This window comes from Rhodnius prolixus, unplaced genomic scaffold, assembly GCF_049639745.1.
Source record: "Rhodnius prolixus isolate KJV_2025 unplaced genomic scaffold, Rpr scaffold_1, whole genome shotgun sequence".
In the NCBI taxonomy this organism is placed as follows: Eukaryota; Metazoa; Arthropoda; class Insecta; order Hemiptera; family Reduviidae; genus Rhodnius; species Rhodnius prolixus.
The window spans coordinates 6,835,714-6,853,994 of NW_027411581.1; the positions used below are offsets into that span (position 1 = coordinate 6,835,714).

General features: G+C 34.0%; 1 protein-coding gene across 5 annotated transcripts in view; it reads left to right on the top strand.

Annotated features, from left to right (window-relative positions):
• The window catches only part of NT1 (Neurotrophin 1), a 42,433-nt gene that overhangs the window by 15,681 nt on the left and 8,471 nt on the right, over positions 1 to 18,281 (top strand). For all 5 annotated transcript variants that reach the window (XM_074126474.1, XM_074126467.1, XM_074126495.1 and 2 more), the window contains 5 exons: positions 4,609 to 4,694; positions 12,394 to 12,596; positions 14,879 to 15,027; positions 17,097 to 17,202; positions 17,446 to 17,575. In XM_074126474.1, coding sequence (XP_073982575.1) covers positions 4,609 to 4,694; positions 12,394 to 12,596; positions 14,879 to 15,027; positions 17,097 to 17,202; positions 17,446 to 17,575 — 674 coding nt within the window. The remainder of the gene's footprint in view (positions 1 to 4,608; positions 4,695 to 12,393; positions 12,597 to 14,878; positions 15,028 to 17,096; positions 17,203 to 17,445; positions 17,576 to 18,281) is intronic.

Consider the following 18,281-nt stretch of genomic DNA (forward strand, 5'->3'; position numbering starts at 1 on the left):
TTAAATGGTTAATATGAGAAATATATAGTAAAGTATGTTTGCTAGTCGCCACGATAGTCGAGCGGTTATAGGCAAGACCCGCAAAGCTAAGATGTATTGCGGTACTAGGCTATATTCCCAGTCTATACCTTAAATGGTTAATATGAGAAATATATAGTAAAGTATGTTTGCTAGTCGCCACGATAGCCGAGCGGTTAGAGGCTAGACCCGCAATGCTAAGATGTATTGCGGTACTAGGCTATATTCCCAGTCTATACCTTAAATGGTTAATATGAGAAATATATAGTAAAGTATGTTTGCTAGTCGCCACGATAGCCGAGCGGTTAGAGGCTAGACCCGCAATGCTAAGATGTATTGCGGTACTAGGCTATAATCCCAGTCTATACCTTTAATGGTTAATATGAGAAATTTTGCAGTAAAGGATGTTTGCTAGTCGCCACGATAGCCGAGCGGTTAGAGGCTAGACCCGCAAAGCTAAGATGTATTGCGGTACTAGGCTATAATCCCAGTCTATACCTTTAATGGTTAATATGAGAAATTTTGCAGTAAAGTATGTTTGCTAGTAGCCACGGTAGCCGAGCGGTTAGAGGCGAGACCAGTAAAGCTAATATGTATTGTGGTACTGGGTTCTATTCCCGGTCTTAGGCCTTGGATTTTATTTAATGGTTAATAAAAGAAAATTTCAGTAACGTATGTTTGCTAGTCGCCTCCGTCCACGGCACCTAATTTGGTAGTTGGAGATAAAGTCAGCCTGAAAAAATAGGCAATTTACTTTACTTTACTCTACAATTAGTTCAAAATGGTTTGTGGAAAGGTGGCAGTGTTGGATAAATCGTTTTCAGTCGTATCTCGCATGGTTATTGTATTCCTGAACGGTTTTGGTCTTTCCATCGTGAACATGCGGGCTACCGTGGATAAAGTCATCGACATCGAACTACATTCTGTTTTTTACTTATTTCATAGCTTCAAATTAATGTCCATTTCCGAACTATACATCGCTGGCTATTCTTGAACCTATGGAATTACTTTCATTAAAAAACAAACAGCGATAGATTTAGAAACATTTTTCTAAATAATTTATTGCGTTTGAGGTTTGTCTGCAGTTGTTTGGTTGGCACTGACTGAACAGCACTTTGCTGCAATGCGAAGGTGCTAACTAAATGTATAGTCACTTTGATACATTCGCTATTCTTCCCTCATCTTACCCACAGCTTATCGCTGATTTCCCTTTGGCAAAATATTCTCTTTTCCTTCATCATATTGCTAACTTACCCCAAGATACAAATTTCTTTATTCATATCGGATTGTTAATTTCTATCTACTACCATACTTGTTTGAGGAAGGTCTTTAACTTCTTTTTTGGCGGAAAAAGCACCTATGGAATAATTGGTCAGTTAAGAGTCTATTTAGGCAGCACTGAGCTTGAATAGCAATGTGAGCTTTCACTTTTTATTTACCAATGTGTTTATGTGTTTTTTTTTGGCGGAAAACTTTAGTTCCTGTTTGATTTATGGTTTACATTAAAATTAATGTTATATTTATTTAAAAAATAATATATAAACCTGTATCGTGCCAGTTTTAAAGCTGCCTGGGAGATCTGGAGGTTTCAGTGCCTTGAAGGGATGAGTTTTCCTTCTGGGAAGCTCTTTCAGCTGTACAGGCCCTTCACACTTGATATGCAGTAAGTGCTGATCTGTTTCATTTTCTCCTCCACAGTGTCAGGCCCATATGATGCGTATGTTGTCTTTCGAATGGTTACCTGGCCTTCTTTAATCCAATACCTATCGGGCAAAAGTACTCTGAAAGAGTTTCCCAAGTTATATTTTAGGACAGACTCCCCGTCGCCTACTTACACAGCCTTTGTAATGCCCTGCTTTGTTTGGAGCAGTTTTTAGTCTTCTGCCTTTATTTTAGTATCGTGTATGAAGGCTAGTTAGACATTGTTTCGTGTTGTAAGCCTAGATATTTTAGGATTGTTCGTGTTAATTGTTTGCATTCTATGGAATTTGCCATCCGGTCATTGTGTACTTATAATTTCCATTTTTAAATACTTAACCTGTTACTTTGTCTAATTGCGTTTGTATGTTATCTGTAATTCGAGAAAAAGCTGCGGCATTGTATGGCGACTGCGTAAGTTGCTAGAACAATGGTTTGAATGTATGATTAATTCGAATTCTTGTGGTAACAAATCAAAGCCATATTGCTTTTTTTTATATCCTTTTCTATTTCATGACTAACTAGTGAAGTTATTTGATCTACATTGTTCAGAATTTAGGGTTAAGTGGATTTTATTTGATAAAATTATGTGCGTTTTTGCACTTTTTACTACTTGAATTCAATTTACGAGAGATTCCTTTGATGCAGTCAACTAAGATCGATGAAAATTCAGTTATTAAGGGAAAATTGTTTGGGCATTTTTTTTTATTCATATTTTGTTTTGGAATTTTGAACATTTCACAACCATGTATCAAAGTTTTGAACAAGGCATGTGAGCTCCCAGTAAGATAATGTTAATGAAATGAAATAATTCTGATATACGAGTACATTACTTTATTTAGAGATTCTTCTATGATGGTGACGAGTAAATGTAATGTTGTTGTAAATGGAACTGAAAGTTTGAATGCACCCGTAGATATTTAAGTATGACGTTAAAACTGTAAAGTGCATACTCTAGTAATAAATTAGCATATGTACATCCGTAATGGAGCCGGCTGACTTAGTATTGTATTGTCGTCGGTGTAGAATGAGGTAAGTGGGTACAATAACCTACTTGAACTAGGCAGACTACTACGGTGTTATCTCATGTTATGCATGTTTGTGTACACAGTGTTACTCCACCGTACATACCAGCACCATCTATCAGTCTATAAGTGAATTTGGAAACAAATAATAATTTCCTTCCCATTTGGAGGTGATGGTGACTTTCAGCTCTATATTCATTAACTTAGGGTAGCTGGGTGTTATCACAGTGAAAGCTTGCATATAATTGGAGAAATTTCGGCCATCGTAATAACAGAGGTGCGCCACGACACTAACATATCCATCGATAATCTCTACTCCACTTCATCGTAGTTACCATCTGCGTACTCTTATAATTAGCTGTTAGTGACAATTTAGCAGTAGAAACTTATTTGCAAACGTTTCAAGTTTTCGCAATCTTTTTTAATCATTTATTTAATTTTAGTAGGTGCATGAATGTGAGTCCGGAAAATACCAGATGTTTGTTATTTGTACCTGCTGTATGTGGAAAGCTAGGAATCTGAGTGAGCTGATCCTTAGATTCTGTGAGCTCGCTTTAACTTTCTAGAATTATACCCGACAACTCCTTTTCTATAGCCCATCCAATGCAGATACCTAGCAAGAATTGATGCTCCGCATTACATTCGTTCTGTGTTGCGTTTTCATATTGTGGTTCACCTGTTGCTTGTAAAACAAGTCTGTCTCAAAAGACATAGATTTGGTTTCATAGACCTAAAACAGCATACGACACAGCATCACTTAAACAGCATTGTTTCGTTGCAAATTACTATGGTAAATATTATTATTCTAATGCTCATCTTGACACCATTATGAAGGAAATCATCTTTTTAACAAGTGTCCAACATTCAAAGAACACCCTCCTTCAGAGATGCGAAATGCGGAGTACTGGAGGTTTTGTTGCCGGAACGGGAGAAGTAAATGCTTCAAATGGGAATTCGCTCAAGGAAAGCGGTTTCAAATATAACCTACCTGCCGCCTACCAAGTCATAATTGCTTAAGACACAGCAGTCTCCAACTCAAGATAATTGTAAGACGAGTATGGATGAGTATTAGGGACTTAACAAACTATTTAGCTAATCTAGTCCTACTGAAATTTAGAACGTAAAAAAAATTAAATAAATAAATAAACTATTAGAACATAGAAGGTTCATAGAATTAAATGTTTTCGAATTGTACTAAGTGCAGTTTTCATTTTTGCATAATTGAATGAAAGTGGTTTTCAGTGAAGATTAAAATTTATTAGCACGAATGTTTGGAATTAAAAAATAATATCCGAATCTGGTTGATTATCTCAGGCGTTACCCAAATTAGAATGGATTATTGGGATCTGGAGCAACTGTCCTATTGGTGTTTTACATCTGAAGTTTGGTTTTAAATGGAAACTAACTGTCAGTATCTCTAGTGAAATCTCTTATGATGTACTCTTTTGGTTTTCGTATGAGCGGTAAGGAATTCCAGCTTCAATAGGATTAGTTAGACTGCGTTGAAGGCACTAAATTATTGGAGCTTAACCTTTTAAGAGTTTGAGCTATAATGTGATTAGAAGAAGTTTCTTTTTCTTTGAGTAAGTTCTTTAAATCTAAAGGCCAGGTCTTATGAATATTTGAGGAGATAATAGTCATGTTGCTTATTTTATTGCTTTCCTGGTGTTGACATTTCTCAGGACACATATCTAATTTTCTGAAATGACCAAGATTAGGGGCCGGTAAAGGGCTCATAGTCAGATCTCTCAAAATTCTGTTTCTCCCAATCCTACATTTCTTTGAATTTAAGTCCTTTTTATTGTAATTTGTAAACTAGTGAATTTCGGATTACCCAATTAATGGTAAATTTATTTTTTCTTTACAGATATTTTGTACGGCTATACATTGTAATGAAGAACTGGAAGATGTGAAAATCGAGGAAGACGACCAAGAATTAGATGATCTTGATGAGTAAGTGCTTAATTTATATATAAATATTTTTTTTTAAGTTTTATAGAATTACTAAGAAAATTTTGAAACATGATAAAGTTGATGAAGTTTACGGGGGGCGCAGAGATGTGTTGATGACAAGGATGTGACGTAGATCAGAATAAGGTTAAGTAAGAAATGTTTTTAATGCAAGTGGTTAACGAAGCGTGAATGAACGAGACACCTGGGATCTTGCAAAAAGGAGTTTTCTTTTTAATAGAAGCGGGGACATAAGAATCCTTTTTTGATCCGCCCCCGGTTCTAATCTAATGGGGACCCAATTATTTCGGAGAGCTCTTTCTTCTACCCTCCAGAGCCCTCACAGTGCTTTGTGCTACCATAAAAAAATTTATGATACTTCGATTCAATGTGTAATCGTTCGCATCACGATTTTTGTTTATATAAAATCAAGTAATTTAAGTTCTTTCTAACTGATGTTTTCCTTTTTGTCAAAGATCTTGAACTGTTTTCAGAGGAAAGATGATTATTTTAACTTTCCAGGAAGATATAGTTGTGTTCTCAAGGAAGTTTTATTTTGTAATTGTTCTGAAACTGAAATCACCAAAACAAAGGAAACTTCTTAAGTTTAATTAATTCTCATGTAGTGCTTAAAAAGAAAAAAAAGATGTGCAGCGTGTTCTTTTTCTAAGTCAATTTCTTTTAATTCAAATGAACGCATTTCTGAATAGGGATAAAAATACGCAATTGTGTGAATTTGGGGGGGGGGGATCGCTACAAAAATCAACGATGATGCCACTAAAATTTAGTAAAACTTCCAAGTTTTTTTGTTTTTTTATAAATATGTCGATTTTAATTATGAGAAAGTTACACAGAGAGGGTTACACAGCAAATAATTTTAAGTGATAGTAAATAAATATATAGTAATAAAAATTCTTTTAAAAATTGCAGAGAAAGTTGTAATGAATTCCTGTAGGAAATTATGGTTGAATAAATCTCTCACAGGGAAAATTTTCTGATATAGATTTAATAAACTTCCATTTGTTTTTCTTTACCACTAAATTTCCAAATATTTTTTAAAATTATTATAATTATATTTTCCTTACTTCTAACTTCATTTACTACATCGATCATGTCAGCCAACCGAAATTTAATTTTTACTGAAAATACATGTGCATTCCGAGATGTGGATTCAACCTGTGCTTGGCGAATCTTCTGTATATCGTGTGATAAGAAAGCTAGTAAAGTCGTTTCCTCCTCTAATGTGCCAGGTCGTAAAGCAGGCCCTACCATTTATTTACTATTATTAAAGAGTATCTCCAAAATTTCGTGTTGAAAGAATTTTTTTTTTTTTTCGAACGGAAGTGGCATTTTATTGAATTTGAGATTTTCTCAAAAATATTTTCTCTGAAAGGAAAACTTCTTTAAACTTCATATACGCTAATCAGTTAAACACTGATCTCTTCTGTTTTAATAACTTCCTAGTATTGTTTCAAAAATGTTTTTAAATGTTTTAGTCATGAATACTTGAGATTTATAGTCGTTTGTGTTCACTCCATATTGTATCTTCCTAGGAATTAATTAGAGCTCACTGTTCGGTGGCCGACGTTGACGAGTGTACACTGTCCGGAGGCTGGCAGTGCTCTGACAAACCGCACGTGCGCTAGTAATTCAAATAATACAATTTAAAATTATAAAACGTGATAATTTTTTAATCCATTGAATTGTGAACTGATTGTTTTTCTGTTTTAGTTCAATTAAACTTAAAGATCTGTTATTATTGAGTTGTCTGTCTAATGGAGCGTAGACTTGCGAAGTGTAGGACAGTTACTTTGTGATACAGCTCAAGTACTCCTAAGAAAGATTATTGGAACAGGTGGAGTAAACCTGTAACACCGCTATCCAACCGTTTAGAGAACATGTTCCTTTAAAGAGAAACTCAGATCTTTATCTGGTATCTTGAAAAGAGGTGTGTTCCATTTATCAAATATACTGGGGCTTCAACTTCTTTTACTGTAAACAAAAGTAAAAAAAAGAAAATAATTAACTTTTCTTGAAAATTAAAAAAAAAAAAAAAAATAACGCGTTTATTGAAGGAAACGAAAGTGTTTCCCGACCCGTTACGCCTTACTCTCCAAGTAGGATAATTTGTACAATTAGAGAAATGTTCTTTGTATACGGCTTTAGTCTTTACCGAGACGTCAACAAGTAACGTCTACGCGCTCTGGTGGTAGTGCTAAAAAGAATTTTTCTATTCTATCTTCAACTGCTCCACGTAAGTGCGCTAAGCTTATTGTTTACGATTTACAGATAAAATTTAAGTTAAATGATTTTTAATTTACTTAGATTCATTTTTAGATCCAATTTTTACTAAATTTTTACTTGCACTAATTAGCCCAGTGTAAGGAACAGTTTGCCCAACAGCTGGCGGAATAGTTAAACCGGACTAAAATCCGTCTTAAGCTAATTTAACCAACCCAGTTGCAAATAGCCAAAACAGGACACTTTCCGTTATACATTTTACATATACGATTTCAAGTGACTCAACACCATGATTCGTCCATTTTATCCAGTATATTAAGTGCTAAAACTCTTTTAAGAAAACACTTTGAGGTATTATTTGGTACAGAGAAATTAGCGTGGTAGGATATTTATTTACTGGTCATAAAATCCTAGGATAAATCGGGTAAAAGTTTTGACATTGTATTTTCAAAGAATGTTTTTAGTATTTAAAAAAAAAAAATGGTTATCACTCTCACGATTTTCTTACTGGGAGCAGAATAAATGGCACTTGTTTAAAAAACATATTTCCCAGGTAAATGTTGGATTCAAAGAAAGGGTTTCGAGGAAGTATTAAACCTTTAACTAAACTTAAACTATCTAAAGTTTATGGCTGAATAACTTACAGTTATTAATTTTTATTTTCCAGTTTCTCTGTAATAGTTTATTCAGTAAAGTTGCTCATCCAAATCCCTTCAATCTTCCTGTACTTACTTAATGGTCTACTATATTAAGTAATGTACACCGGACAAACCCCAGCTCCTTGGCGGATATTGCAACAGCTACTAGATGTAAAGAATTTAGTTACGATTCATGGAATTAACCTGAATAATCAATGTGTGGATGCATTGATTAAGTAAAAGTCAAGAAGCTCAACGATCGTCCTAGAAGTATTTAGATTTGTTGCTGCCAGAAAATCGGTAGCATTGCTAAGTAATGTGGAGTTTAATACTGGCAACACTTCTAGGGTCAGGAAGTTTGAGTATCTAATCTGTAGCGATAGGAGGTTGTCAGCGGTTGGGTCTCTTCTACGACCTTCTCTTGCTGTAATTATTAAAATTCTAATTAACATGTTATTGAATTCAAGTTTAATTATTATCTTGGTAACTGTTTGATCCTTGGAAGCGGGCAGGTAAAATGTAACTAGTTACACTATAGTTCCAACGCACCTCTGTAGCGTTGTTACAATTCGGGAATGTGCCTTCAATACATATCTGTATCCCCAGAATTCCTAAAATATTTGTTTACAGAATTGCGATAAAGGTGAAAAGCGAAACATTTGAAATGAGCGATTTCTCCTCTTCCTGCAAATTGAAGAATGGAAATTAGCAATGGTAAACTGATAAGCACCTCGGAAATCCTCCTAAAAGTAAAAGGTTGAAGAAAATAAGTTAATTTTCATAGAATATGTAGCTCCCATGATTTGTTTTTCTCTCGAACTGTGGCATTTTTTCTCTAGAATGCATACAGTAAAAATGAATTTTTATTTGTGTCATTTTTCTCATAGCATTAACTGTCGTCCGGAGGATTCTGGGCAGTTGTAGATGTAGCTCTACAATATAAAAAATCTGGGTTTGATGGTTACGCAGTATTTTGGTGTTCAGTAAATGGTAACCATCATGCACTTACTTTCCTAGAATTATTTAAATTTAATATCAATTTCATGACAAAGTTAATTGAGTTATTTATTATCAATTTTGATTAAGGTTATCTGGATTGAAATTCTAAGCTAGTAAAAATTCTAAAATTGCAGCAGAAGAGATTCATATAAAATTTAAAACCTGAACATTCTGTATAATTGCTACATATTTGAAGGGAGATGTTTTTATTAGAGTTTTGAAACTAGCACTCAGAAATGGATTTATATTGGCTTTTAGTGACCGTAAAAATACTATATTAAGGATTCAATAATTGCTCTTCTGCTGCAATTTTAGAATTTTTACTTCTAGCTTAGAATTTCAATCCAGATAACTTTAATCAAAATTGATAATAAATAATTCAATTAACTTTGTCATGAAATTGATATTAAATTTAAATAATTCTAGGAAAGAAAGTGCATGATGGTTACCATTTACTGAACACCAAAATACTGCGTAACCATCAAACCCAGATTTTTTATATTTTAGAGCTACATCTACAACTGCCCAGTATCCTCCGGACGACAGTTAATTCTATGAGAAAAATGACACAAATAAAAATTCAATTTCACTGTATGCATTCTAGAGAAAAAATGCCATTGTTCGAGAGAAAAACAAATCATGGGAGCTACGTATTCTACGAAGTGATTTTAGTGACTGTAAAAATACTATATTAAGGATTCAAATTAGAGAGGAATCGGTCCAAATAAAAAACAACTACTCGCGTCTTTATGCCAACGTTTCGACAAAACTGTAACAGTTATTCTGTAATTCAACCAACCCACATAGCCACGTTCTGAAGAAGGCAATACATTTGTCGAAACGTTGGCAAAAAGACGGAGTTATTTTTTTTTCTTCTGTTTTTAGGCCGATTCCTCGCTTTTCTTGAATCTTTAATATACTAATTAGATAATTTGACGGTAAAAATGCATCTGGAACTGTTGGTTTTCTTATTACTTTTATATAACGTTAGAAAGTTAAATTAATTGTAGATTTGTGGAATATTAACTAATTTCAACGCTTTTATTATTATTTCCATGGCATTTATTTGGTTATAAATTAGGTCGTTGCATAATTTTCTTTAGATTATTTATCCGGTAAATTATAAGCTACCATCAATAGCTTGCAAGGCTTCTTTATGATGTAATTGAAACGATTTGTGTCTTTTCTGGTGGCACAGCTTTCAAAAAAATCATTTTTCTGAAGCACAAAGTGCCTTTGTCTTTTTTTTTTTTGTTCGTTTCCTCCAAAAATCTCGATAATTTTAAAATAATTCATAAAAAACCTTTATGTTTGAAGACAAGGCATTTTTTAAAAAAAATTATTGATTGTATCTGTTGCTTGTTTATTGCAACCACGAACGGTTTTGCAGGATCTCCTACCATTAGACGTAGAATGATCAGTTAGTAGAGAGAACCATGTCGGTATATCGTTCAGTCTGGAGTACTCCAGAATATTGTGAAGGAGAGTTAAAGTGTATTGCTGAAATTCCATGTTAAAAGAAAATTTCGAAACGGAAGTTCCACTTTTTTTTGAAAAGATTCTTCAGTTTTCGGAGACTCAATTGCAAAAAAAACTTGCTTCGATTTCTCTAAATTCATATGAACATTACATGCTTGTAGATCAGAAGCTTCTATTTGTACAACTTTGTTTAGAAAATTCGTTTTTGGTTATTCTGTGGAGAAAAATGGTTAATTGCATTTCGTTTAATCTACAATCTGGGTAATGTTAGTTATTTGAAAATATGAACGAGTATAAGATAGAATATGGAGAGTTGGAGAGTGAAAAAGTCATGTCCGGGGTGTTCCTTATCTTCAGACTGTTACTCTTCAAGGAGAAGAAAATATGGCGTTCTGATGAATCCTGGTTATTTTCGTTTTGGTTATTGCAAAGCTACCCACAATAAATTCCACCCTCAATGATTTTAGTAAAACGGAAATAATATTTTGAGTATACTTAAAGTGATATTAGTGCATTGATTGAGAAATTATGATTCCCAAAAATTGTACAATTTTAAAATGCTTGTGATCGATCTCTTTCTGTTTGTTTGTTTTTTCTTACTTGTAAAACATCCGTTCAAAAATAGAATATAATTTTTAAAAAGTAGATCGTGACGATAATACTATTAATAAAATTTAAGATGTTTTTTATAATCGTCTTTTTTAAAAATATTTAGGTCGTGTTTTTAAAGTATTAAGGAACATCTCTCTAATAAATCTTGGCGATGTTAAAGAGAAAATGGTACATTTTCTTCATTGAACCAGTGAAACAAATTTATTGCAATGCTCGAATCAACTCTTCACGAAGGAATAAAAAAAATATTTGATTCTAGATGAATTATCATGTGGCTAACTCGAGTTCGGAATCTATGATGATTATTTTACACTAAGCATTGTAGTTAGATTAACTCTCGGCCAACTGTAGTGGTTTAAGTAGACTGCAAAAACTAAAAATTGGTAACTGAGGCAATTTCCTTGGTGATTAACACAAAAAAAATATAGACCAGAAGAATGTGGGTTAGCCCTCGTTCGCTTTTAAAAAGGTGAGAGTGTGGAATCTGGATAAATTACTGATGCAAATTACAAATATTTAAAAAAAAAATAGAAAACCTGGATAGCAGCCAAAGGAATTCGCAGCGTTTAGAAATTCCTCCTTATAACTTCAATTATCTTCTTTTTTCTTCTTCGTCATTTTCGTTGCGCTAAGTGCTGATCAACTCCCCTCCTCCAAGATTGTGCCGTTTCCTTCTTGTGACTTGGCGATAATTCTTGCGTTTGGTTACTGTAGGTTTTGCTTCTTTTTTTTTCGTGTCTTTAGTGACCTCTCGTTTCATGGCTTCAAATACATTCAAACTTTTCGGTAAGTTTAAATTTGAAACTTCAATGAGTTTGGGCAGCCATGAGTATTGATTGGACTGCAGTAATTGATCAAGTAGTGAGTGGAGGCCATGGCGTGTCCATGAGCTTAATCTAGATCATTCTCTTTGAACTCTTGGTTCTTCCTTATTTCTTTTTACATTGAGTATACATAGGGCACAACTCACTTCCGAACAATAATTTTTTAAAAATAATGAAATGCTTTTTGGATCAAATGTTCTGGGTACTTTGATGTGTGATGCAGTTTTATTAGGAAAACTATCTCAGTGTCAATAACCCAGACTTATTGTAGTGTTTACCTTAATCACTTCTGAAACTTATAATTTTTAATCAAAATTAGTTGACAATATTATAAAAGTTCACTTTAAAATAGCTCAAAAAACTATTTTAAAAAACCTTGTATGAAAACTTAGACGAATTTCTCAAAATTCAATTTCAAAGATTTTTTTCTTAAATATTTGGTTTTTCTGACTACGCTCCAATAAGGAAACAAAACAATTTTAATAATATGAAAGTGATAGATGAAAATAATGAATAATTTATGTAAGGAAATCATTAATTATGTTTGATTTTTAATGAATTCCTTTATATTTTTGTGAATGTTTAATGCTTTCCTAAAAATATTGTCTTGCCCAAACCAAGCATTAATGAATGATTTGGTTTCTAACCTAAGGGGAAACAGCTTAAATTCTTCAGAACAGCTATCTGACAATAGATCTTGAACCTCAAGACAAACAAACAGTTTTATTTCGCCGACAACTCAACGAACTCAACGATTAGAATGTAAGGTTTACGCAACCTAATCAATTTATGTATAAAAGTGCGCAAGAAATTACTCGAATTTAAGCATCAGCCCAATAGCAGATTTATATTTTAATATTTTTTTTTATAAACACCTCGAATAATAAATAATTTTTCTTTATTTTACAGTGTCACCGCCAACGGTCAGTTTAATACTAGCCTGGTACAGAGTGAAGAAGAGAAAAAGGAAATCGTGAGAAAAGCAATGGTTGCGGCGTTGAAGAGGCCGGAGGGTCGGAAAAGACTTGGACAAGTTCTGCCAATTGTACGACTGATGTCGCCACCACAGAGGCTGGCTTTGGCATCGCTGGTGATGGCACAAGTTTTGGCAGGTTAGGGTTCTTTGTTTAAAGTATGAGATTCACTCTTGCTGAGAGAAAACAAGTTTACAGTTTCCAGCTTGAGAACATGATGTGCTTTCTTTTTTTTAAAAATAAACTTCTGAAGGCTTAATTTATTAAAGTTGAATGACAAAAAATGCTATCAGAGACCCACGATTTCTCTTTTATTGCAGTTAATGCAGTTCCTTTTATTTTCTTTTTGTTAATGACTATACTGCACTATGTCTATTAGCTGGTGCCAGATGAGACCACATTCAACACCCCGAGGTGATGAACCTACTCACATAGATTCCCTGGATGTTCTGGTTCTGATAGGCTGTCCAAACCCCAAGAGAAGCGGTCGCGGTGAGTTAAGGATAACCTCGCCTTAATGCCAACCACTATCCAAAGATTTAGATAGAAAACCAGACATTTCAGAGTAGCTTTTGGGATAGGAGTGCCGGAAGTCCGGGTTAATACTCTTCTTTCTGTTGCCTTAGCACCCTCTCTCCTATGATGTCACCATACATTTCACTGAATAACGTGCCAAATTATAACTTTGGAGGTGTTCTAGAGATTATACGAGTATACACTATTCCAACCCTAGAAACTTCACGGCTGTCTGTGGAATTGACTGGTAGAAGAAGGGCCTTCCAGTTAGGGATAACCCCATCTTGGAGCCTTGGAGCTCCAATAATGTAATTGATAGTCGATTCATTTTTTTTCCTTTATTCCCTTACTTGAAGCTAATTAATTGTTCCTTTATTACAAAAATTCTGTTTACTAGGGTAAATGATATTAGTTTAGAACAGATTGCACGGTTGTTCTTGTTTTAAATATGTTTTATTATTGAAAGTAATAATATCTCTTTCTCAGTTAAATCTTATTTTACTGAGAAGGCAATGTTATAATTTTCTAAGATGTGTTGAGATGTATTCAATTATTATTATAAAAGTAATGGTAATGCTTCAGATGCATTGAAAGCGCAACAATGTTTTATACCTTCGTAGAATGGTTAATTATTAAGACACCTGCCTTACTTGGTCTTTATAATGTTTATTACTTTCTCGGACTGATAAAAAAAAAGAAGAGTAAATTGTATTTTCAATGTGTCAAATTTTTAAAATTAATTTTAGGGAGGGAAATAAAGTTCTGAAGTCGACTAAATCAGAGAAAAAGGTTCTAGTAATCGAATGGTTTTTTTGCATACGATAACCTCATAAAAAGCTCGTATCGAATTTGATTTCAGATTTTTGCCAAGGCCAATGACTTTGAAAGGCGAGTTTTACTCAGTTTCTGCAATTTTCTTGAAAATGGATTAAAATATGTTATACTTCTATTTTAAATAGTATTCTAAGTTTTATTACAATAAGTCTATCCATTTTTTGATCGACTATATCGGATACAGTGCTCACTATTTTTAATAAGTTTGTAGACTTTCATTCATTATCTGAGAGGTTTCTGATGTTTTAGGGAATTCTAAATTTCAAGACCGACAGATGTTTGGCTATTAAGTTTTAATAGATTTGGAGGTTTTAGGGCTATCGCTACAGCATTGGACTATATTAAACTGGCTGGTGCAGAAAACCTGCCTGATGTATCTTTTCTTTTTATGCTGTTTACTCTATGATGGTGGAAGCTTTTGCTCTAGTGTAGTAGGATACTTAGTGCTGGCGTCTCATGACATTCTGGAATCCTAAAAGCCGCTGATCCAAGGTAAATGGCACAACTCCTCGAAATTCCGTTGGTAGTTGGCCAGGGGTATTTACCTTTCTTATGAAAGTAGAATGAAAAAATGAAATCACGGAGAGCACTCTTCCACTGCAGTTAAACTAAATTAAGGTAACTAACATTTAGTAAACATTCTAATTTAGTTTGGGGAAAAAGTGAAAGTCATCGTACTTTATTTTGAAAAAAATTATCGGAATTAAATACGTTGAAAGATTATCTGAATGCCGATAAGTGGGACAGCATACTAATGTAGGTCTAACTCCAGAGAATACATTAACTGAAGTTAGAAAGCACTTTCTTCACGTAGACCGGTCTGAGGTGGGTAGAACTGCTGACTATACTTATTTACTACATGCTGTACATGATATATTGGAAGCAAGTGTAATTGAAGTAACCTACGGAATTTATACCTAATTACATAGGTAATGGATGTAACAGCCTTGAAAAGGTGCCTGCTTACCTTAAGAGTCCTTAAAAGGATACTTTCTATATAAATCCGTCCCCATAAATGTTTGAGGTCTTTTGGACTTAATTTCCAAAAAGAAAACTTTTTAATGTTTCAGGTCCAAGTGATCATTCCGCACCATTGAACAAATCAGAAAATGTAACCTCTCAACTCATGCTGCCAATCAGCATGGACATTGCAAACATGTTCCGGACTCTGGCTAGAGAACAGCCTCAAGGACGAAGTTCTCATGGATTTATTTCAGAAGTAAGTGTTTTAAACCTCGCTTGTCATAAAATGATAACGAAATTACAATTTTTTTGTTTAAACTTATGCGTTTAAATAAATGAGGATAGACATTTTACCCAAAATAAGTATTGTTCCTATTATTTCAGTAGATACTCTTTCTTATTTTGGAATTAGATTCAATTCAAAAATTAGAAATTTTGTTTTGCGCTTATTTAAGCTTATTGATGGATGTTAAAGCTTATTACCGTTTATAATGGCGGGCTAATTAAGCTTATAATTGTACTAAGTAAAGCTTTTTAGGCAATGTAACCATCTGTAGCCAAATCAATGATGGCCAGAATTTATATCCAAATTGTTTTTGTTTTAAAATAGTCCAATTTTCAACATTTTTCCAGCTCATTGATTTTATTAATTATTCAAAAGTTTTCCTTAAAAAAACAGATTTTTCCATTGTAATTTTCATCAGTTTACTGCTATACTTTCTTAAATAATTTTAAAAATGAGGTTTAAAGGTAATCAAATATTTTGATCATTACGACGCATTCGTTCCAGTCTACTCTAAAATCTTGGACCTCTCTCGTAAATTAGATTCACTTGAACCTTCTTTATCATCCAATACGCTCTCTCTGGACAAATCTGATGAATCAAGAGCTGCTGAACCATTTCGATTATCGATGTAGGAAGGAGGTTAATAGGGTCACGGTTACAAATAACTTTTATTTTGTATTCTACTCAATTTCTAATTACAAATTATGAAGTTTTTCATTCATAACTTTGGTCAATTACCTTCAACAAATTGAACTTGTTAAAAAGAAAATATTATCAGCGATTAACTGGCAACACGTGGCGTATATATCGGCAACACTATTATATAAGGTGGCATTACATGCAAATTTCCCAGTTTAAATAGATATTAAAGCGTTCATAGTGCTCTAAATACTTAATTGCTTGTCATTGAGAAGCTCTAGGCCCTAGAACTACATTACCCTAGAGTCCAGGGTAAAGTAAACGGTAATTGTAAGTTGAGTTTACAAAGACGCAAGCTAGATTTAGATTTTTTAGAGTTCCCTAAGGTTTTAACGATAGTGACAACTCGAAATGAAGGAAAAAGATTCTACTTTTCTTTGTTGGAACATGGTAAGTTCCTATATAGGTACAATAATGGGGCTTTTCAAGTGAAATATGGCTAGAAAGAAGTAATATCGAAATCGTGCCTTTGTAATCTTTTCTTTTTCCATCTTTGCTATATCTTTGCCATGTAAAATTATTAACAAATGACCTCTCCAAGAAACACACGAGATTCATTGCAATATTTAACTAATAAAGAGGAATAATCGTGAAGAAAATCTTCCAGAGTTACTACAGTCTTCAAAAAGTAGGAAAATATATTACGAGTAACGGAGAGTTAAAGGAAGGCAAAGACATTGTGGTAAGCCTGACTTCTTATGACTTTAATTTCATGTTTCATTTTTTTTTTTTTTTTTTGACTTTATTACGTGTATTCTAAATTAGAGTTCAATGTGAGTTAGATGTTGCTAGGCACCCCTTTCGCTGGAAGAATTCCTCACTGTTTCCATTCTTTTGGTTTTAAATTTTCTCTTGCTAAGTGTTCAAAGTGGACCGTAACAAATGATTGTCAAATGCCGCTGAGTACGACTGTGATTTTATAAAAGAGAATCAAGTTCTTCCAGAATCGTATTCCATTAATAATAATAATGAACCTTTAGGCCTTTTTGGTAGGAAAGTCGTTATTTTAGATTTAAAAAAAATAAACAATTGAGGCTTTCAACATTAATTCAAAGCTGACTGGAATGTAAGTGTCATGGCTTTATGTCGCCAATCTCTGCAGAAGAAGTAGATTGCTATTCCTGGTTACATTGAGTGGCATCCTGCGCCTGTCTGATTTATTGCCGACATGCATCACTAGACCGTTCTATTAAGGGTAATGATGGAAAGTAGGCGTGACCAAATTAGATCAAAAGGTTACTCGTGGATGCTTAGATTAGTAGTAAAGTAATAGAAATTCCAACTAACTTAATACGAATAATTGGTGCAGGTTTATAATTAGGACTTATTATTGATTTCAGTTGTATCAAGGAGGGCATAGGATAAGAACTGCAACTGGTCCGAACATTCGAAGACCTCCGCCCACACTCAATGGAATCAACAGAAGAAATGTGAATGGTAATGTAGGTAGGTTAAAATTAATGTTGAGATTGGTTTTTTGAATTAATAAATATAAAGTTATTAGATGGTTAAATTAAAACATTGGATAATATAAGGGCTGAGCATAGGGTTCATCCTTCAAGGCTATTGGGAAGAGAGTAATTATTACATTATCAGTTAAGATTATCCGCTTGAAGATTTCAGGTTTTTGATAATAACCGTCATTTTGGTGTTCCAGTAATTTCCATTTTTGTATAATTTTTTTTACAGACAAAGTAAGCAATCCTAAGAGAAGACCGGGACGACCACCGGTGCCGATGAGGAATGTACCGGTGACTGGAACAAGAACTTGCACTCTGATTGCCAATGAACTTTGTCTAGAGTTAAACGACTATCCAGAGTAAGTATCTCTATATTTAATTTGATTAATATTTTTTTTATTAATTAAGAGAAAATAGGAGTTTTCCTATTGAATCTGGTTAGTAATTAGATTTAAAGAGGGATATGTGCTCGCTGGGGAAAAGTATTGGAAAGAGATGTCTGATACCAGGATGAGTTATTCTAAATGACTGGCTTCCCGCTCCCCTGGGATTTCACTAGAAGTTCTTTAGGCCGTAGGTGTCCCTTGGAACATCCATTAGTCTTTTCTCGGTCTTCTTTTTCCACCTTCACCTGCCAATACGCTGACTTCAAATCCAACGATGATAGGTACCTCGCCTCTCTCAACTTATCTAATATGTGAGACACATATGGCAACGGGTACGCGTCTTTCTTTGTGACAGCATTAAGCTTTCGGAAATCGACGCAAAACCTGTGCTCGCCATTCGGTTTCTTCACAATAACAACCGGCGAGGACCACGGACTAGAAGATCGTTCAACTATCCCGGCTTCCAACATCTTGTCCAACTCCTCGTTGATTATGGCCTGGATTACAGGAGATACTGGGTAATACCTTTGTTTTATGGGCTTGTTGTCACCAGTATCGATTGTGTGCTGTACGAGATCAGTGCCATCTGACTTAGTTGATATTGTTCGCCAACCTTGCATGAAATCATGGAGATCTTTCTCTTGTTCTAGCGTCAAATTCGCTCTTTCTACCAAGGCCG